The 21,843-nt window shown below is 49.9% G+C and overlaps 1 protein-coding gene across 29 annotated transcripts in view; it reads right to left on the reverse strand.

Moving 5' to 3' along the window:
- Nucleotides 1-21,843, reverse strand: part of TACC2 (transforming acidic coiled-coil containing protein 2) — a 210,221-nt gene that overhangs the window by 137,531 nt on the left and 50,847 nt on the right. For all 29 annotated transcript variants that reach the window (XM_070579050.1, XM_070578132.1, XM_070577892.1 and 26 more), the window contains 2 exons: nucleotides 7,884-13,250; nucleotides 7,241-7,354 (listed from right to left, as the gene is read on the reverse strand). In XM_070579050.1, coding sequence (XP_070435151.1) covers nucleotides 7,241-7,354; nucleotides 7,884-13,250 — 5,481 coding nt within the window. The remainder of the gene's footprint in view (nucleotides 1-7,240; nucleotides 7,355-7,883; nucleotides 13,251-21,843) is intronic.

A 21,843-nucleotide genomic window follows, 5' to 3' on the forward strand; every position in this document is an offset into this window, starting at 1 on the left:
GCATGAGGTCACACCAGCTGAGCCAAGGCCTCCAGCTGGCCCCACGGGGAACCTCGTTCACTTGGGTACTGGGTACCAGAGAGTCACCTCCTGCTGGTCTGCGTTGCCGGGCAGTTGTGCTGTGAATATGCCCCAGTCTCCACTCTGGGGGCACCGCCACCTGGCGTTCCCACTTGCACAGCCGAGGGGCAAAAGGAGGGGTCCAGCTCTCCCTGAGCACCGCCAGGGCCCAGCCCTTGCAGGGCATCACAGACAGAACCTTGTGGAATCCACGCGGGCTCTGATGGCGATGATTAATCCCTTATGTGTAAGCAAAGAAACTGTCTTTGATGCGGGCTGTCCCATGCAGAAGCCACTAGCCCCATGTGGCTATTTCAATTTCAATTTTGATTAATCAGAATTAAATAAAATTCACAATTCAGTCCCTCAGTGGCCCTGAAACCTCTTCACCCTGAAACTGACCCGGGATTTTCAAGTGGCCTCATTTCAGGTGCTCAGTAGCCACAGGTGGCTAGTGGCTGTGGCACTGGATAGCAGAGGTGGAGAGCACCCCCATCATTGTAGAAAGTTCCAGTGGACAGCATTGTCTTAGAGACTTGCCTCCCCAAGATTCCACCTGACTAAGAAGTTAATGATCAGGGATCTAGACACGGATCTGATATCTGAAACACTTCCTGAAGAGAAATTCCAGTCCCAGCTCCAACTCTTACTAACTCTCTGACCTTGGACAAACCGAGCCGGCTCTCTGGGCTCCATTTCCTCCTCTGCACAGCCCCCTCTGCAGGTGGAGAGGAGCGTGGAAGAGAGCTGCATGGGGAAGTGCTTCAGCCCAGAGGGCGGGATAAGTGAAAGGGGGCTTATGCTATGGACTTAATTTGTGTCAGGCGCTCTAAACAAAGCACCTCACTTAATCGTAGGTATTACATGCCCCCATTTCACAGGTGGGTAAACAGGTCCAGAGGGTGATGCTCCCAAGGTCACAGAGCTGGAACTTGACATCGAGGCCTGTGCTTGTCTCACACCAAGGCTCAGAATTCCATGATCTTCTCTCAGAAACCTGGAAGCAGGTTTGGGGTGGCTGGCATTCCTGGGAAGTGCAGCCCCCTCCTCTGTGGAAGGGTCCTTGGGTAAGCTCAGGCATCACAGAGGAAATATGCCATCAGGGGCCAGAATCCAGTCCTAGCTCTGCTGCCAGTTAGCTCCCTTGTCCCTTCCTTATTCTGAGCCTCTACAAGAATGTCCCCAAGTTTCTTTCCAGCTTTAACCAGCTAGAGTCTAAAATACCCATTTCTCAAACACTGCTGTTGAAACAACCCTGAATCCAGGTCTAATGCAGTGGCTTCTGCGAGTGGCAGTCATGAGAGGTTCCCGGAAGAGAAGCCAGGTCAGTCTGGACACAGTCATTTGGAAAACCACCACCCTGCCCTGAAACTGGCCCTTGGGTCCAGAGGCAGCATGACAGAGGCCATGGGCAAAGGGGCTCAGAAACCCAGAGGAGATAGACATCAGGGCAGGGCATTCCCGTTGCAGGCACCTGAAAGCGGGGAATCCAGCCCACAGCCTCTGAGGAGGCTGCCAGCCTCATGGGTGCGCCTCACAAACCAGCTTTCCAAAGGGACTCGGCACTTTCCCAAAGGACAGATTCACCTCCAAGAGAATTCATTTTAATTACAGAACACAAAGACTTCAGAACATAAAGGCCACATTTAAAAAGGGCCTTTGACTTCTATGTATGATGGCTTGCAATGATTGAAGCCGTTGATAATGATATAAATCCACAACATTTATAGAGTCTTTCGTTCCTGAGCACCTTTGAACCAACCATGTGACAAGCTCTTTGTGAGCCGAACAGGGCTAGTGGAGCCCCCATTCAGCAGACAGAAATCGAGGCACAGAGAGGTCAAATGGCCGGAAACAGACTCTCGCCCAGTTCTCGCATCTCCCTATTTGTGCATGATCTGTTACCATTTCATCTGGGGACCTTGGGCATTTTCTCCTTTGGCTTAATTCTCAGGATGCTTTTGAATAAATCCATTTAAAATTATAATAGCAGTTACCATTTTTCTCAGTTGCTTACTGTATACCAGGCATTATACTAGATGCTTTGGAAACATTCCAATTTTATCCTAACTGCAGCTCTAACAGGGAGGTATTATTTTCCCATTTTATAGATATGGAAACTGAGGGTTGAAAAGTTCAGCAGCTGATCGAAGGCCGCACAGCCAGGAAAACTCCGCTGGGATATGAACGGGTCTGCCTTACTCTACTGCCTCCCATTGGGGAAGAAAATTGCTCCAAGCAAAAGGAGCGTCAGAGTTGTAGCTCTGAAACAGCCCAGTACTTCTCAGAAGGGAGCTGAAGAGAAGAGAAGCGATGTAAGATAAAATCAAGCCCAGAGGATCGCAGGCGGGGAGGGAGTGGAGGGGGGATGTTGTCCTGGCTTTATCTGCTAAGAGACCTTTGCTTGAATGCTTTTTTTCTTTCCCTTAATTTATACAGCTGTCGCCATCCTCTAAGACCTTATCCTTAAACTCAAAAACACGGTGTCACAGCTGGTAATTTTAGAAGGAGGAGGAGAGAGAAGGAGGAGAGAGAGATGGAGTGGAAGCGAGCGTGGGAGGAAGGGTGGGAGCAGCTCCGAGGCCACGTTCAGGTCCAGCCAGGACTTCCTCGGCACGGGGCCAGCTGTCCCTGTCTGTTCTCCCTCCCTAACTCCCTCAACTTTTCAACCCAGCTGCCCTTCATGAGTTAGCCCAGGTCTACACAAAGACCCTAAGCATCTGGGAATCATTTAATTCTCTCAAAATGCACCAATAATTGAAAAGGATACCCTTCTACCCATTTCCCCAAGTGGAAAAGAAAAGACCCCTTTCAATAAGTGTTCAGCAAAAACAAGCTTGAGGATGTCCAGGATGGATCCAGAACTACATACATGTCTGATCATCAGTGGTGATAATCAAAATGCCGAATTCTAGACTTGCCATCCAGAAGGAAGAGAATTGTATGTGTACAAACTCAAAATCAATTCAAGCACCATCTGTAGAACAATCTAAAAACAAAGCGAGGCTGTCTGTGGGTCCCAAACTCTTCCACAGGAAGGGACGACACAATGCACAGAAGTCCACAGCCGAGCTGTCTGCCAGAGCCTGCTTCTCAGAGATGGGGGCTGCATTTCCCCTTGGATGTGGGGTGGTGGCTGGAGGTAAGCAAAGCCACAGGACATCTGTGGTACATCCACCAGCAGTGCCAATTTGACCTCAAAAGTTGAGAAATAGGCAGCAAAGATATTTGTGCTCCCTGCATCCACATGTGTATGAGACTAAGTTATCAAACCATCCCGTCTTCAAGATGAAAAAGAGACATGGCTTAGATACTGCATCTGATCTGTTGTATGGGCTCTGTTCAAGTCAGCAGAATCTTCAAAATTCAACACATTCAACAGAAGCGTGTCACATGCTAACCAACAAGAGAGTAGAAAATTGGGTTTTGATTTGCTTTGCTCTCCTCGTGGCAACTCAAAACATTATTTCTGTGTTGAAATGCAATCCAATATGGTACACAATGAAAGATACATATGAGGTTTTACAATAAAATACAATCTCAAAAAATTTTAACTTGAAGGAGATCACTGTGGGCTACAGAGTAGGAGGTAAGGAAGAATTCAATCTCTTCGGCCATTACGATATTTTAGCAGAAAAAGAATTCGGTATTAGAAAAGAAAGATGGCCAGGTTGGAACCTCAACCACATGAAGACGGGTGGTGGCCACTGTTTGCTGCACGGGGACAGCCCATCGCATAGAACTGCGATAGGGAACCCGGCACTGCCGAGTGCCAGAACGTGCTGGCATTGCACTCAAATCATTATCTCAGTGAGCCAGGTACAGCTGGCATCATCCCAGTCTACAGATGGGCACACCGAGGTTATGTATGTAACCAGCCAGGGGCAGAGCTGGGGTGTGAGTCTGGAAGCCCTGCTCTGGCCTTCATTACCATCCAGCTCCTGGTAGCTTCTGTTGATGTGTGGCCACCCAACGTCCCCAGACTGCTGCTGAATTTCACCTTTATGTGCAACACCTGCAGCTCCCAGGATGCACACACCCGCCCTGGCCTTGGCTGGACTTTCTGTGAGACCCGCCCAGCTCCACGGCACGGCCCGCTCGTGATGACAGGTTCCCCAGAGGTACTGAGTCTCCTCCTCAAGGCAAAGGAGCATTTCCAGCATTGATGTCAAACCTGTAGGAATGAAGTTGCTGGACAGAGAGACGGGGGACTTTGGGGTCCCCATGTGAAGGCGCGGCCTTCTGGATCATTGTCAATAACTGTTACAGCTCTATGAGGGCTGGGGTGTCCAATATGGCAGCCACTTGCCCTGTGTGGCTGTTGAGTGCTTGGAATATGGCTAGTCCAAACTGAGATGTGCTGTGAGTATGAAATACACACCAGATTTCAAAGACCTACTGTGAAAACAAGAATGTAGGCTATCACCTTAATAATTTTATATTGATTGTTGAAATCAATCATGTCTGTTTAAATATTTACAGAGCTGTTTCTTCCCCCTGCCATCAAAACTCTTTGCAAACATAAATCTTGGAGACTGAAGTTGTATGACTTATCACAGTTGACTGATATGATGTTGAAATGATAATATATATGATATACTGGATAAATAAAATATTTTAGTAAAATTAATTTTACCTGTTTCTGTTTGGTTATTTTTTTTTTAAAGATTTTATTTTTTCCTTTTTCTCCCAAAGCCCCCCGGTACATAGTTGTATATTTTAGTTGTGGGTCCTTCTAATTGTGGCATGTGGGATGCCACCTCAACATGGCCTGATGAGCGGTGCCATGTCTGCGCCCAGGATTCAAACCGGTGAAATCCTGGGCAGCCAAAGTGGAGCACGTGAACTTAACCACTCGACCACAGGGCCGGCCCCATGTTTCCGTTTTTTTAATGTGGCTACTAGAAAATTCAAGATTGCATTTGTGGCTCACATCATATTTCTATTGGACACAGCTGGTCTATACCTTCCAGAGACCCTTGACTGTCTACTAAGCATAAGCCGGAAGCTGCTGTGGCCTATTTGCTCAGACGTTGCTGCCTCTGTAATTCTCCTCAAAGGAAGGAAGCCAGAGGTCACCCCACCTCATGCTGGAGGGGAGAGTCCAATCAGAATTCTTCCCAGAAACCTTCAACCAGTGGGAGGGTAGGAGACCTTTTTCCCAAGAGCCCACAGCACAGGAAAGGCCAGCTCTGTTCACCTTCATTTCCTTCAAGGACCAGGACAAAGTAGGTTATGGAGCCAAACGATCTAAACGGATATAGACCTCAAGCCACAAATGCAAGCCGTGGATGCAAAAGCCACAAATGTGATTTAAAAACTTTTGGTAGCCACATTAAAAGCAGCAAAAAGAAACAAGGAAAATTAATTTTAATAATATATTCTAACTCAATACATCCAAAATATCATTTTAATAAATAATCAATATAACAATTATTAACGATGTATTTTCTATTCTTTTTTCATACTAAGTCTTCAGCGTCTGGTGTGTATTTTACACTTACAGCACATCTCCACTCACGTGACGAGTGGCAGCCAATGTGGACGGCGCAGACCCAGAGAATCTAACAGCCTACCGCCCGACGGACCCTCAAACGGAGCAGAGTGAGCCACGAGTGAAACACTCGTGGGAGCCTAGATGTCCTCTGCCTGCTCAGCTGTGGTCAGTTACACAACTTCGGCCACTATGATTTATGTTTGCAAATTTTTGGTGGCTCTGTAAATATTTAAATAGAAAAAACCGACAGATGAAAATACACTAAAATAATAAGTAACAATAATCATGAGCAAATTTTTCTCTTTTTTTATACTTTTCTATACCTAACAAATTTTCTAATACTAATTTAGAAATTGCCATTTTAAAATTTAAAGTGATTAAGACAATGAGCCATGAAGGACTTACTGAACTGTCCAATGTCTGTCCCTGAGTTCTCCACGAAGGTGATACAACGTCCGGGGACATTGAAGAAGGAGCTAATGCATCATTTGCGGGGAGGGGCAGGATGTTCCTAGGTAGATATTTTTCCTACACTTTAAGTGGGAATGTAAAAAATATACACCAGCAAGGGCAGCAGGGGATCGAGTGCTAAGTCAGCAGCAGAGACAAATGTCCAGCACAGATTAAACTCGCATCTGTCTCAGCGCCATGCGCCTGCATCTCGCTGGCCCGGAGTTGTGAGACCCACCCTCATTGGGCAGGAGCGGCAGCTGGGTATCGGTGGAAGCACTCAGACTCGAAAAACAGGTGAGCAGGCATTCTTTTGGCACGTGCAAATTATGAATCAGATCATGTGTAAAATGCCTGCAGCTGTTTGGTAGGATACACTGGCCAGCCACGGGTACTAATTCAAAGTCCAACCCCACTCTGCTCATGTACACACATGCACACGTGCACACACACACGCACGCACGCACGCACAGAGTGCCGGAACAGCCAAAGGTCTAAGGATGTTGCAAAGCTTGTTCACAGTGTGTCTTTGTCTACAATTCTCTCCTTTTCCCCCAAAGGAAGAAACCTCTGAGTAGCAGCTTTTGCACAACCATAGGTGGCATTTCACTTGGGAAGGAACAGGGAAGCACCCTGCAGGTGTGAGGTCTGGGATTCACACTCATGTCTGTCACTCGTCCTCCTCTAATCTCAAGATCTTTATGGAGTGTGGTTGCTGGTGATTAGACATTCTTGCTGCAGAGATTAAATCAGTATTGAACTCATTTGCCTCAAAAGGTAATAAACTAGATTAGTAGTTGTCCAGGGCTTGGGGGGTGGGAGGTTGGGGCGTGATGTCTAAGGCGTGGGTGCAGGGTTTTTTGGGGGAGCATGACAATGTTCTAAAATTGACTGTGATGGTTGCACAACTCTGTGATATACTAAAAGCCATTGAATTGTACACTTTAAATGAGTGAATTATATGGTATGTGAATTATATCTCAATAAAGCTGGGGTTTTTTTCTAAGGTAATAAGCTCAGATATGAAAGCAACTCCCTCAGTCCCTTTGACAACCATGCAGCTTATCGTCATCTCAGGCACGTCTTTACCCCTGTCAAGAATGGGAAGGCTATTTGCTTCTTCCTTACAGAAGGACTCGTGTATATAAAGTACTCTCCTTGGCAAAACATCCAGCGTGTCTCTGCCAAAGGACGGCATCATGATTCTCCAGAGGCTGACGCCTTTTCACTCACCTTTCTGCTCCTCCCACACTTCTGGCCTCATCTGAAATGACCTCGCCCATGATGTTTGGAGCATCCTTCTCAGGAACGGAAGGTAAGGTGGATAGGCCAGGCCCGGGGCTCTTTCTGGGATAATGTGAAGAAAGCAGTAGATGGTGAGAAGGGCATTCTCTCCCCTTCCTATTGGAAAAGCCCAATTAAAGCTTTAGGCCACTACTTTGCCAAAATCCCTAGAAAAAAATTAGCTTCAGGCATTCAAGAGTTTTGAGATGCTTTTAGATCCCTTCAGCATCTCTGTGTAAATAAATCCAGATATTCAAAAGCAGATGTATCTCAACTCCAGAAAAACATGTGACTGACTGTAACCCATGACCCAAGAGCGTGCCGCTGGCCAGTAAACATTTCACGCTTTTCCAACAGTTCCAGTTAGACGAATTAAAGAACGTGTTAAACCAACAGCTCCCAACCTCCACCCACTGCTCACGTGTTTCAGAATCTCAGCACACCCGGAGATTGTAAGCAGGTGAATTTAAACAATTAGAGATGGAAAACTTAGCTTCATTAAAAACTACCCATCTGTTTGACTTTTAAAAATCAGGGTGGGAATTACTTTTGAAACTGACCCCACATTCCCGTGGGAATTTCTTCTAAGTACCTTTTATCATGGAGAGCTTCTGGAGCCAGGTTTTGCAGCTTCAGGTCCCGAGTTTCGTCAGGTTCTGGAGGTGAGGAGACACGCACTCTCCCATCTGCAGCAGGATCGGGAAGCTCAGGCCCGGGCTGCTCCTCAGCCTGCTGGTGACCGGCTGGGCTGTCCCCGCACAGGGCGGCTGCAGCCTCCATCCCCAGAGCCCCGTCAGAGCAGCCTGGGTCCCCACGGCTCCCTGGCAGCCCCAAGGCACGAGCTTCACCAGAGAACATTCTGGTAGTACCTGTTTCAGGCAGGTCACCAGACACACGTGCTCCGGTCTCAGCTGTGCTCAAAGTGATGTCACCCTCTGCTTCCCCAGCAGCTCCTGCCACCGAGCTGGGCTCCAGGGGAGTGTCCGCCACTTCTCCAGTGGGTGGCTCAGGGGTGCTCTGGTTGCCCAGGGAATTTTGTGTTTCCAAGATCCAGGCAGCACCAACATGCGTCTTCTCATCTCCCAGTGTGCTGGGGGGCCAGGCCTCACTGATGGCCTGGGCCACAGTCGGAGTATCCCCATGGGGAGCAGATGCTCCCAGGGCAGAGGTGGACCCTGGCATGTCACCCGCAGCCCTTGTGTGAGCAAAGCCCCCGGCACCATCTCTGGGTTGACTGTCACTGGTGGATGTTTCCTGGTGCTGTTCTCCAGAAGGAATTCTGTTGTCTTGAGCCGAGTCCCCTTCTCCACGGCTCTTGGGAGCCCCCTGCAAGTCAGCAGCCTTCTCCTCAGGGATCTCCTGAGAAGCTACCTGTGAGCAAGGACCCGAAGCTGATTCCTGCCGGCTGCTTCCCTGCTGTGAGTGGGCCTGGCCTCCCTGCCCAGCTTCCCCAGCCCCCTCTGGTTTCTCGCTTTCCTTCTGCACCTGTGGGACACCAGTCATGGCCACCCCCACCCTGGCACCTGGCAGGTTCTGCTCTGCAGCCAGCACCCCCTGCCCTGGCAGCTTTTCTGGAGCTGGACCCTGGGGAACCAGATGGGAAATCTCAGCCTCTACAGCCAACTCTTGCTTCTTCTCCTTTGAGTCCACCCGGAGTCCAGCAGGAGGGGTGGGGAGAGGAGCAACAGCCGTTGCTTGAATCCCATCTGGAAGCTTCTCCGGGCTCAGCGGCACAGCGAGGTCCTTGCCCGCCACGCTCCTCCCAGCTCCTGCCTTTCCTCCTGGTGTGCTCTGGGGCCGATCAGTGGTCAGGGTTCCCAGCACAGACTTCTCAAAGATCTTGGTGATGTGCTGCCTGAAGTCAGAGAACCCAGCGATCATGCTGGTCTGCCTGGAGCTTGAGTCTACACCACCTGACACGCCCCTCCTCGGATCTTCGGAAGGTTCTACCATCCTCTCCCTGCTGTTCTCTGTCTCCCCTGCTGCATTGCCTGCCATGCCTTCCCCACTGGCAGGGCATGCTGGAATCTCACTGGGCCTGGCACCCGCACCGGGATCACTTGCTGCTTTCTCCTCTCCCGTTGTCTGCTTACCCTTGGCCAGAAGCGGCATCCTCTCCAGGTAGGGCACGGAGTCCACAGGTCCCTCAACGTTTCCAGCTTTGGGACTTCCGCTGCTAGCTTGCTCCACAGAGGTTTCCCCACCTGCAGCTCCTGGTTGTGAGAGGGAGGCAAGGGAGCCAGCAGACAGCTTCAGGGAGGCGACATTTTCCAAGGCGAGCAGGGGCTCCCCTGTGGGACAAGGGCTTTCACCAGGAGCCCTGGGGTCTTGAGAGGAAACAGCTTTCACCCCACTGTCTTCTGGCCCTTTCCTAGCAGCACCGTCGATATGCAGGTAAGGAGTGTCAGGAGCAGCTTCTTCTGGTGGCCCAGATGGCAGGAGCCTCTTCGGGTCGAGGATGACCTGGGGTGCAGAAATGTCCACTGTGGCGCTGGGAATCCCACCCAGCTCTCCGGCTGGCAGTAAAGCATCCTGGCAGCTGGCCGAGGGCTGCTCATCTTGGCTGGGCTCACCTAGGGCAGCGGTAGAAGATTCCTTCCCAGAGGAGGGGCACTGCTCAGTCTGAAGGAAGCCACCACTCAGAGCAGCTCCTCCTGGCTCCTCCAGAGCCCGCTGCATCCCCGGATCTCCTTCATTGGCGTTCTTACCAGTCTTAGCAGCCTCACCTTCCACACCCTGCTCCTCAGCTGATGGGAAACTTCCAAGAAGCTTTTGCGCCTTCGCATCTGAGGCGGTGGGATGCTCCATTTCCTTCTGCGGGGCCGGCACTGGTTGCTGCCTGCCTTCCTGGGTTGCATCACATGCTTCTCTCTCTGGGGCATCCTGGGCGGGTGTGACTCTTGGACAGGGGAACACTGGGGCTGGTGGGCAGTGAGCTGCATCCGGGAAAGCTACTGAGTCAGGCGGACAAGGCGGGGTCCCCACTGTGTTCCTACTTGCCTTCTCAGTCTTTCCCAAGCCCTGGAGCAGGGGCCAAGAGTCAGCTGCTTCAGAAATGCCTGCGTCCCTGCGACAAGCTTCTTCATGCTGGCTGCTGGCTTCCAGCATATCAACCAGCTCCTGTTGGGACTCGTTCGGCCCCTGCCCAGCACAGCAACTTTCCTTTCTGCTCAAGCTACCTGCAAGAGAAGAGTCTTTTAAGGTGTCTGCTGCAGGAGACGAGACCCTGGAGAGCAGACTGCCACTGCCTGCTCCCTCTTGCCCATTCTCCCCTAGTGCAGGCATCTCTGGTCCTATTGGTGCTGACAACTCCGACTGCCCTGTCGCCGGACCCTCCAGAAGTGGGTCCTTGGGAGCTGAACTTGGAGCATTAGGCATACTGCCTTTGAGGAGCTCACTTTGAAGTTCTGATCTGGAAGCTGGTTCCTTTCCTCCATGAGTGGAGAAGCTCACAGCCTCCTGAGGTTCCACAGGCACATGGATCTGGGGAGAGTCTGCACCCGGGCTCTGAAAACCTGGATCACCTGGAGAAGTCTCTTTCCCATTTTCACACGCTTGGGCTTTCTCCCTGAGCACATCAAAGGCAGATGCTTCTGGGTCCGATTGGGATGGCTGCAGACAGTTCTCAGAAGACAGTGAGGGCCCCTCGGATGCAGCTACTTGTGTCCAGCTGTCCCCGGGGCAGGACGGGTTTCCCTCCCTGTCTTGCTCCAGGCTGAGCGTCGTGAGCCCGCAGTCCACTGCGAAGTTCTCCTCGGGGGGATGTGGCCCATCAGCATGGTCTTCCTGTCCAGGTGCATCATGCCCCAGCCCACAAGGCTGGTCCAGGGACGTCAGCAAGCTCTCTCCATCACAGCTGCCAGGCTTCGGTGTGGCTGGGCGGCTCCTCGTCTTTATTTCAGATGTGCTCACCACTTCCTGGGCTTCGGGGACCACCTCTGCAGCAGGAGTTGACAGGAAATCCGACTTCTCAGATTCTAAAACAGGAACAGAGTCCATTCTTCCCAAACCCCCCGCATCCTGAAGCGTGTCAGGACATTTGGTCTGCAATCCTGGCCCCTTCCAGACACCTCCTTTGGGAAGAATGTGTTCACTGGCTCCATCCAGATCAGGGGGCAGGGCAGGATCCTGCTCACCGGGCTTGTGCAGTGAGCCAGATGCATGGACCACACAGGCTTCTCCCATCATCCCACAGGCCACTGAGCTCCAAGCTGCGTCTTCTGATGGAGAGCCAGGCCTGTCCACATAGCTGGGACCATCCTTTCTGAGTGGCTGTACCGAGTCCGTGCTGGGAGGGACTTTGCTCTCCACATCACTGGTTAGCTTTGAAACCTCGTCTTTCTCCATCTCTGGGTTAGGCTTGCAGCCAAAGGCCTGGGGTTGCTCTCCCCACAGGTTCCCAGGATATGCATTGTCACATGGCTCTGGGGCTCCTTCCTGTCCTCTAAGGTCGGCCCCGGGCACGCTGCTTTCCTCCTTAGCCACAGCTGGGCTTTCCGGGGCCTGGGCTTCCTCCTTTGGCTCCAGTGACTTTCTGGCACTTTCATCTGATGCACTGGGAGGGGGAGTGGGCAGCAGCCCTTGTTGGACTTCATGGCCTTGCTCCTCAGTTGAGAGCTCTCCCCTCTCCTCCTGGGACAAAGACACAGGAAGCTCTCTGGGGCTCCCTTCTGCACCCTCTCCCTCACCTCCGAGATCTGACATGCGCTTCTCCTGTCCCCCCAACCCTTCATCTGCCAGCTCTTTGGCTGGATCTGTAAGAACTGGCATCTCAGCCCCGGAACTCATCTCCCTGGTCAACCAGCTGGGTTCCTCCACAGCAACAGAGGCCTGAGCAGCTGGCGGTGAAGTGAGGCTTGAAGCTGGACGCGCTTCCTCCACAGGCACATGTGGGGAAGGCTCGGTGCTCACAACTAACCCCTCTTCGGGTTGGTCGCCTGCTGCTGCACAGACAGCTTTACTGGGCTCAGTTCCTGGCGTCCCTGTCTGCGAGTGGCCCTGAGCTTCACCAGCATCCATGTTCTCTTTCCCAGAGCCCCTAGCCCCTGGAGCCAGGGCAGGACTCAGAGAATCCCAGGGCAGCTCTGCATGTGGCAGATGTGCTCCCATTTGTTGCTGGCAGCTTTCCCAGGAAGCAGCACTCGCTTCGGCTTCTTGGGCAGCCCCTGAATCTCTGCTCTGCATGGGCTGGCAGACCCCAAGGAATCCCAGGCCATCCACTGAATCCTGAGGTGCCACCTCCACTTGGCGCTTCTCTCTGTCTGAGACTCTGGGGGCCGGGTCTTTTGGGGTCAGGGTCTCCGGATTTGGGGGGCACTCCTCCAGACCAGCTGAGCTCTCCTTGTCTAATTGTGCTGCAGTAGGGGCTGTGGGGGCCACTTGTACAGAAGCCACCCCCTGCCCTGACTCTGTGGGGGGAAAACCACCTGCAGCCTCTTTCCCTTGGGACTTGAAACCACCAGGCCGGCCATCCTCTCCACATGGCTCTCCCTTCATTGGCTCTGTAGGAGGTGATGGTGAAATTCCTGGCAACTGGTCAATGCACCTGGAGGAAGACACTATATGTCCCTCCTCCTTCAGCTCTTTCTCTCTCCCGGCACTGGGGACAATGGCAACTGCGCTGCTCTGAGTAAGGCTGTCCGCCTCAGTGACAAACGCTGCCAGGGTGTCCCCTGGGGTATTTGGGGAAGGTTCCCTCCCAGGATGTTGACCAAGAGGCCAATCTTCGGTTGCCGCTGCTGGGCTTGCCAAGCAAACTTCTGGGGGGCCCTCGGCAAAGGGCATAGCGGCCGAGGGGCGCTCCTGCTCCCTGGGCGTGGGTGGGCTGGGCAGTGGAGAACCTTCTGGGCCCCTGGCGTCCTGTGGGCGCTTCTTCGGCTCGGTCACCTCTGGGGACATGATGCATGGGTCCAGGCTGGCAGCACCCTCAGAAGCAGAGCAGGAGCCTCCATGCCCGACGCTGCCAACAATGAAAACATTAAAAGTTTCAACAAGGATGCAAGGACAGAGCCACCTCGCAGGCAGAATCACCCCAGCCTCTCCCTGCTAAAGGCCACAAACACACCGTCCTGTGCAGCTGCCTCCTCTCCATGAGGAGACCCGCCCTATCCCAGCCCTCCCATAACCATTACACATGCCCTCTCTCTCTCTCTCTCTCCGAAATTCATGCACAGACTCTCAGACATTCAGTTCGGGGTTTTCCATGCAGGTCAGTAGTGAACAGGGAAATATGGAAACATTCATAATAGTCTAAAATGTGGGAAACTCAAAGTGTTTAATCAGTGTAAACTGTAATAGAGGGTTTGAACCAGTTCTGTGTGGTTTACAAGGAGCGCCCGAACCCTTCTGGGGATCCTTGGATGTTTGGGGAAAGGCCCAAGTGGGCAAGGCCGGGCTTTGAAATAAAGCATTATTCCTGATAACAGTTAAATTGATCTTTCACATCCAACAGGTGGTACTGTGAGAGGCATAACCCCAAATCAATTCTGTTGAGCTGTGGGATTTCTGCATATGACCTATATCTAACTCTTGGGAGCTGAATTTCCTTCATACCCATATTTGTCTTAACTTGAACTGACTTAGCTGGACAATGTGTGAAGAAAAACTTTAAAATGTGCAAGAAACCTGGGGCAACATGGCTCAGAATTATAGACTTGCTGTAGATAACCAACTATCCGATTATTGTAAAATAGTTTATCACCTGCCATATTTGGACAGTGTTCCTCATTTCTATATAGTTTTAATTAAGTGCATTTTTAAAATTTAAAAATAATAAATGGCCAATACAAAATTTTTAAAATGTAGGAAAAAATATCTCCCACATGCTCGCCACTTGAAGTGCTCTAGTGGATTTCCTTTTTTTTCTACAAAATGTTTTAGCAGGTGCAATTTTTGTTATTTTTACCTAGCTGTGATTCTGTATACTCTTTATGATCATAAATTGTTTAGTATCAAGAGAAATTGCTTAAGGCAAAGTTAACAGAAGTATGGTTTTTCTAAGGCTTTTACCATGTTCTTTAAAATTATTATAGGGAGGAAAATTTACGGAATCTTCTTGTAACTGTTACATACACACATTCACGTATTCATAGACCCATGGTGTTTTGGATGTGACCAGAGGAAAGATTCTGCTCTCCAAGTTCAGTGCCAGAATTCCAGCTTTCCACGCAAGGCAAGGCACATGCATTCCTCTATAAGGGATGCATGGAGTGGGAAGGTGAAATACACTCCGCTTAAAATTTAGGAATATGTGTTATGGACTGAATTGTGATCCCCTAACATCCATGTGTTGAAGCCCTAACCCCCAATGGGACTGTACTTGGAGATGGGGCCTTTAAGGAGGTAATTAAGGTTAAACATGGTCATAATAAGAGTGGGGTCCTAATCCAACAGGACTGGTGTCCTTATAAGAAGAGGAAGGGACCCCAGGAGTGCCCTCACACAGAGAGATGGCCACCAGCAGACACAGTGAGGAGGTGCCATCTGCAAGCCAAGAAGGACGGTGCCCCGAGAACCCAACCCTGCTGGCACCCTGACCTCGGGATTCCAGCCACTGGAACTGTGAGAGAATAAATTCCCGTTGTTTAGCCTCCCAGGCTGTGGTGTGCCGTTACGGCAGTGTGAGCAGAGACAGTAAGTATGCGGGCATTTATTAGACTATCCTTTCAGTATTTTTGAGGTGAGGTTTCAACTTTCCCAAACTGAAAAGTTGGGAAAATAATAATGGATGAAACTCATTAGACATCAGTGCAGGGCGTGGATTGTCTCATTCAACCCTGCTGAGAGCTGTGCAAGATGGCAACTGTCGCTGCCATTTAGCACGTGTAAGAACAGAGAGGTTAAGCCTGGATCTGATGGGCATCCGACTCCATGGGCTGTGATCTTCTCATTCACTCTATGCTGCCTCCAAGAACAAAAGCTTCCAAGGAGGGAGACTGAATGTTTGTGTCCCCAAAACTCATATGTTGAAACCTAACCCCCAAGGGGATGGCATTAGGAGGTGAGGCCTTTGGGAGATGACTAGGTCTTGAGGGTTGAGCCCTCAGGAATGGGATTGGTGTCCTTATAAGAGAATCCCCAGAGAGGTCCCTCGCCCCTTCTGCCACGTGAGGATGCAGCAAGAAGACGGCCATCCATGAACCAGGCAGCAGGCCCTCACCAGACACCGAATCTGCCGGCACCTTGACGTTGGACTTCCAGCCCCCAGAACTGCGAGAAATAGATGTCTATTGTGAAGCCGCCTAGTCTATGGGAGTTTTGTTACGAAGGCCTGAACGGACTGAGACAGAGGATGGGTGGCTCTTTCCCTGGCTCCATTCCAGCCTCTTGCCAAGCCCCTCACCTACGAAATGTCTGTGACATCACACCACATCCTTGGAGGAGGTGTGTACACGTCGTCACCAAGCCAGTCATCCTTATGTAGGTTCCTGCACCTATGACAGGCATGCTGTGCCTGAGATACCGAAAAGCTTTAAGAAGGACCCAAGAGACGGTGGCTACTGTCTCAACAGGACTGGCATTTTCAGACCCAAAAGCAGAAGTGATGAGGGCAAAGAAGAGAAGACTCAGAGGGTAAGTTATAAGAATCCCTCCACCCCCAAATGGTCGCGAGGACAGATGTGCCCCCCCGAAAGCCCTGGCCCAGCCCTGGCTGACACGTGTGACACCACCTGGGCTGCAGGTAACGTGCCTCGGTCAGGCCTCTGGAGAGCACGAGGCTCAGGAGCGCTCACAAGCCACGAGGCTGTTGGCTCAATGGATTATTCCAGAACCAGCAACTCCACACTCCACATCCGGCCACTTTCCTTTTAACAAACACTTTATATTTAATTGCATCCCACTTATTTACTAGGGGTCAAATCGTTGAGTAGCTAATGAGATTAACGGTGTGTAATTCAGAAATGAAGCACTCTTATTTACGTCTGCTTGTTCAAGGAGATCAGAGCACAGCGCCCTGCTCGAGGCTTCATCACGCTGGGAAGGAAGCAAATCTGCTTCCCTGTCCCCCATCCCCAGCCTCCGATATGAGCTGCCAGCTTAGAGGGAGCGAGTGGCTTCCCTTCGGGCTGACCAAAGTCATTATCATCTGGGGACAAGATGATAAATTCACTAGATTTGGGTACCTTGAAAACTCGTGGGTCTTATCAGAGAGCAGCCAGGAACCAACTTCCCACTGAGTGTGGGGCACACAGCTTCCCCAGACGAGAACCCAGCCTTGGTTTATGTAGCAGAAACAGCACCAGCAGTCTCTTTGATTACCCCTCAGAAGCAATTTTCAAAGCCAGATTAAAGTCACTCGCCAGGAGCAGATTTGCCGAGGGGCAGGAATAATTCTAAGAACTGATCTGTGAGGGCTCTGCGTTAATTGAAGCTTACATAATGTCCTTTTATGCTTCAAGACTGAGTCAAAATGTGTGGGATGGAGGTTCTGCTCAGAATTTGAGGGCGAGCTCTCGTGGGCTGGGCAGCGGGGTGCTGTCAATGGAAGGCTTTCATCCCAACGGGGAGCTGCCTTTGTGTTGAGGTCGGGAGGGCAACGGACTGCAGCCTCCTGGGTGCAGACCGGACGCCCCCAGTACAACAAAGGGAGAAGTACAGGCGACCTGAGGTGGGGGGGCGTGATTTGCTGCAACAAAAGTTTAAGCAGAAGATGGAATGCAGAGAAGACCCTCCCCACTATCCTAGCTGGAGACGATCACATCCAGATGGGTTCCTAAATGCATGGCTCTGAACACACACACACACACACACACACACACACACACACACACACACACACGAGTAGACTAGGAATGCTTAAGGGCGGAAGAAGGCTGGCTGGGGGAAAAAGAATTAGGGCCCCAGCTCTACCAGGCTTTAAGGATATCAGTAAAACCCTAAAGCAAAATTGTCAAGATGGAGAGTTGCCACGTACTGGGCATTTACTAAGGCCAGGCTATGCTAAGCTCTTTTCAGTTATGATTGCATTTAACCCACACTGTAGCCAGGCAGAGTAGATGGCTCCCATTGCACATATGAAGAAATGTTCCCAGAGAGGTTCAAGACCAGACCCCGGGCGCAGAGCTACCGATGCAAAGCTAACTCAAGTCCTGCCTGCTCCAGGTCTCTCCGCCTCCTGCTACCCGTAGTTACTGACCTCACCTCTCCTGGACGGGTGCTGCAGCCTCTTCTCCCATCCCTTCATCGTGTTCTCCAGGCTGCAGCCAGAGCAGTGGCTTAGAAATGAAAGCCTGATCCCGTCACCCCCATGGGAAAACTCTCCAGTGGCTTCACTTTGCCATCGGCTGTGGCTCTAACCTACTTTGTCCCATACAGAGCTCCGCATCCCCGAATCTATTGGAGCCTGGCACCCCGCTGCTCCTCCCCAGCAGATCTCAACCCTGATCTTCACTTCTCAATGAGCCTGCCCTGGCCTCTGGGATCAGCTCTCCTTTCACAGGCCCACCTAGTGATGACACTACAAATCTCCCTCAACTTACGACAGGGTTACATCTCGAAAAATTCATCCTAAGTTGAAAATATCGTACGTCAAAAATGCATTTAATACATCTGACCTACCCAATGTCATAGCTTAGCCAGACCTCCCTTAAATGTGCTCAGAACAATTACATTAGCCTATAGTTGGGCAAAATCATCTAACACAAAGCCTGTTTTACAATAAAGTGTTGAATATCTCATGTAATCTATTGAATACTGTACTGAGAGTGAAAAACAGCACGGTTGTCTGGGTACGGAATGGCTGTAAGGGTACTGGTTGTTTACTCTTGTGATCACATGGCTGCCTGAGAGATGCAGCTCGCCGCCTCCGCCCAGCATCACGAGAGAGAGTGTCATACCACACATCACTAGCCAGGAAAAGATCAAAATTCAAAGTACAGTTTCGGCTGAATGCAGATTGCTTTTGCACCATCGAAAAGCTGAGAAATTATAAGTCAAACCATTGTAAGTTGGAGACCATCTATAGTCACAATTGCCATCAACATTGATGATCACTTCCCTCACTGGGATATAACGTATGCTGTTTCAATACTTTATGCCCATGCCTGACATATAGCAAACACTGGATATATGAATGTATGGGTGGATGGATGAATGGGTGGTTGGATAGATGGATGGATGAATGCATGGAAGGATGGATAGATGGATGGATGGACGGGTGAATGGATAGATGGATGGGTGATGGATGGATGGATGGTTGAATAAATGGACAGATAGACGAATGGATGGATGGATGGATAGACAGATACAATTGAACCCAAATCAAGGATCCTAAATATGCAGAAATGCTCTCAAATCATGGTGGTTTCAATTGAAGATTAGGAAAGTTCTTTTCTTCTGTACAATTATAGAATTCCAGTAATCTATTAGTCCTAACCTCTCATTTTCAGATGAGGAAACTGAGGCCCAGAAAAGGCAAAGTAGTTTTGTTTAACTGCTCCTGCCAAAGAAACGAGGTGAAGGCAGCACTTCTCAACCACAAGTCCCAATGCAGCCTGGTGGGTCTAATGAGTTAGGGGGATGCACTGCGAGTAATTTGCTAGTGATTATAAAGTATAGAAGTCTGTGAATGATTTGCTATTTTCATAAATTAGTCTAATTCAAAAGATTAGAAGATTTCTTCACATATCACCACTGTTACTCATTGCATTCCAATGCACTTTCTGGAAAAGGAAAACACAGGCTAGAGGGAAAACCAGCGAGTTAAACAGCAGCCCCTGGGAACTACCAGTCCTGACATACCCTTAACAGTTGTGGCAGCTGGGGTGGGGACAAGGGGCGTAGGGACTAGGGGTGCTCCTCAGCTGCCTGCATTCCTGCCTTGGCCCATAAATTAGGGGCTTTGTGACACTTCTGAGCTCTCAGAGAAGTACCACGCTTCTGCCCTATTCCCCACTCCCTTAGGGCGATCCCCCCAGGAGGAAGTGAGGCTTCTCTGATTGGTAAGATGGGGAAAGCAAACCCCATAGGTACAGTCTCCCCACAGGTGGGTTAAAGGGTTCAAGGTCACTGAGATGAGCCTACCCACAATGCAGCCACTTTTCCCACAGCTACCTGCCAGGTGGCCAGCTCGCTGGGGCCAGCTCTCCCTGCCTTTCATGGCCCCCTGCACTGATACACAGCCTGGCACTGTGTGGAGGAGGTTAGTTCACGGGCAGTGTGAGGAGCCCCATTTTGACTTGTCCACCAGTCCAACCTTGCCTTTGACAAAGCTGGCGCTCTCCTCCCTATCTACCTCCAGCATCTATTTCACAATTGATTCAGAATCTGGTGGGCAAAGATGTGATCAATTAGCTCCCCAAACCCCAGCGGCAGTTTAGGATTACTGTGGTGTTCTGTTCCCCCCATACATTTTGAGGGCTTGTCAAAATCTGGATTGGCCCATGGGCCATGTTGGGACCTTTTTTCAGTAGAAGAAAGGCTGAGACACCAGCCAAAGAAAGTAAACTAAACTCCAGAATGTTTTCAGTTCTTCCCGACATGAAATCAGAATAAACCTGGTTAATTTGGGGACCATGTAGATCTTCACAATGGCACAGCTAAACTACTAACCGTCAAATCCATTCATTGTCTTTGTTCCTGCCCTTTGCTTTGTATTTCTCTCTATGAATCATAAGTCTGGTAACCAAGGTGCTCTAGGGTTGTAAATAATCGTGATTCTCAAAGGCACTCTACTCACTATAATAAGCCCACTTCTCAGTTTCTCTTTTCCTCTCTTTTCCATCCCAAGCTAGGCAGATTGCCTAAGAAGACGGTCTCCTGGAGAACTTGACAACTGATTGGGCCAGCCATGATAGGTCATTCCGGATCAATCATTAATGACTAACAAGAGTTGCATAGGATATGCCCTCCATTTTTACATTTCTATTAGGAGTTTTTAAATACTGGACTCAGCGTTTTTTACAATACAATTGTTAGGTGTACAAGAAAGAAGCTTTCTTGGTCTCCTCCTCTATTCTCCTAAAGCCCGGTGTACAGACTCTCTCTCAGTACCTACTGCGTCTCTTGTTTGATGATTCATTTGTTTTCTCACTGGGTGTGACCTCCTGGAGGTTATTGAGAGTTCATCTCATTTATGTCCGTGTCTCAGTCTAGCCCTGGTATGTTCTCTGTTGGATGAATGACTGAGTGATGAGATGAATAAAGAAGTGCAAGAATAATCTCTTTTTTGACCGACACCCTAACTGCTCACTTAAGTTGACTCCTGCACTGTGGGATGTATCATCTACCCCAGAGACCTTAGGAAAGGAATAAATGTTCTATGTTATCCATGCAGAGGAAAGAATTCTCCAGTTAACAAGAGAGGGACACTGCCAGTCCTCAATATCTATAACGTGGTTTTTCATGGAGAAAGGCACCTCCTCAGAACCTTGTCTGCAATCTTAGCAGATTAGGTCTAACCCACATGCATGGTCCTAACTTGTCCAAACAATGCTTCCTGAACAGATGCCTAGGAGCCCACTAACCTTGGAAGCCCTGTCAGACTCAGCTTTGTTTTCCCTTTTTTTTGCTGAGAAAGATTAGCCCTGAGCTAACATCTGTGCCAATTTTCCTCCACTTTATATGTGGGTCACTGCCACAGCACAGCTGATGAGTGGTGCAGGTCCGAACTTAGGATCCGAACCTGCAAACCCCAGCCACTGAAGCAGAGAGTGCCAACTTAACCACTACGCCACAGGGCTGGCCCCTCAGCTCTGTATTTTTAAGCCAGTTTTAACTCTTTTCTGTGCTCATTCTATGATAGAAAAAACGAAGACCACAACGCTTAAGCAACCCAGGCAACAGATGAAAGGAAATATTGGTAGGTTCTAAAGTATAAGGGTGTGTGTGAGGAGGGGTGGATAAAACCCCTAAGTATCTTTATTTTTCAGCCTACGCTTTGCCACGTGAACTTTCATATGACTTCAAGGTCAAGGTGTGGGTCCACTCATGAGAATCCATTATCCAGCATTGTGTGGGGAGGGGGACAGGTGACAGAATTCCAAAGAAAATTTAAAAACAGTCTTATAACCAATTTTTTCAGCATCCTTCCCGTGGGGTCCTAAAAGGCAGCACAGTGACCCAGTTTTGTGGTTTCCAGACTGACTGCTGGAAGGGGCTGCTGGATGGTTGCACTCAGCGCTCCCCAAAGCTGGAAAGAATGCCGTGTCTCACTCATATCTGTCATTGCCCTTCCAACGCATCTAGATCCTGTCACAACAAAATACCAATTCATCTCTTTCTTTCTTTTTTTTTTTTTTGAGGAAGATTAGCCCTGAGCTAACTACTGCCAGTCCTCCTCTTTTTGCTGAGGAAGCCTGGCCCTGAGCTAACATCCGTGCCCATCTTCCTCTACTTTATATGTGGGATGCCTGCCACAGCATGGCGTGTCAAGCGGTGCCATGTCTGCACCCGGGATCCGAACCGGCGAACCCCAGGCCGCTAAGAAGTGGAACGTGCGAACTTAACTGCTGCACCACCGGGCTGGCCCCACCAATTCATTTAAAAGCGTTTGTGACATAATAATTACTTCCAATCATTCGGACACTTCTTAAATGATCAAATACCAAAAATAA

The sequence above is a fragment of the Equus przewalskii genome, chromosome 1 (assembly GCF_037783145.1).
Source record: "Equus przewalskii isolate Varuska chromosome 1, EquPr2, whole genome shotgun sequence".
Taxonomy (NCBI): domain Eukaryota; kingdom Metazoa; phylum Chordata; class Mammalia; order Perissodactyla; family Equidae; genus Equus; species Equus przewalskii.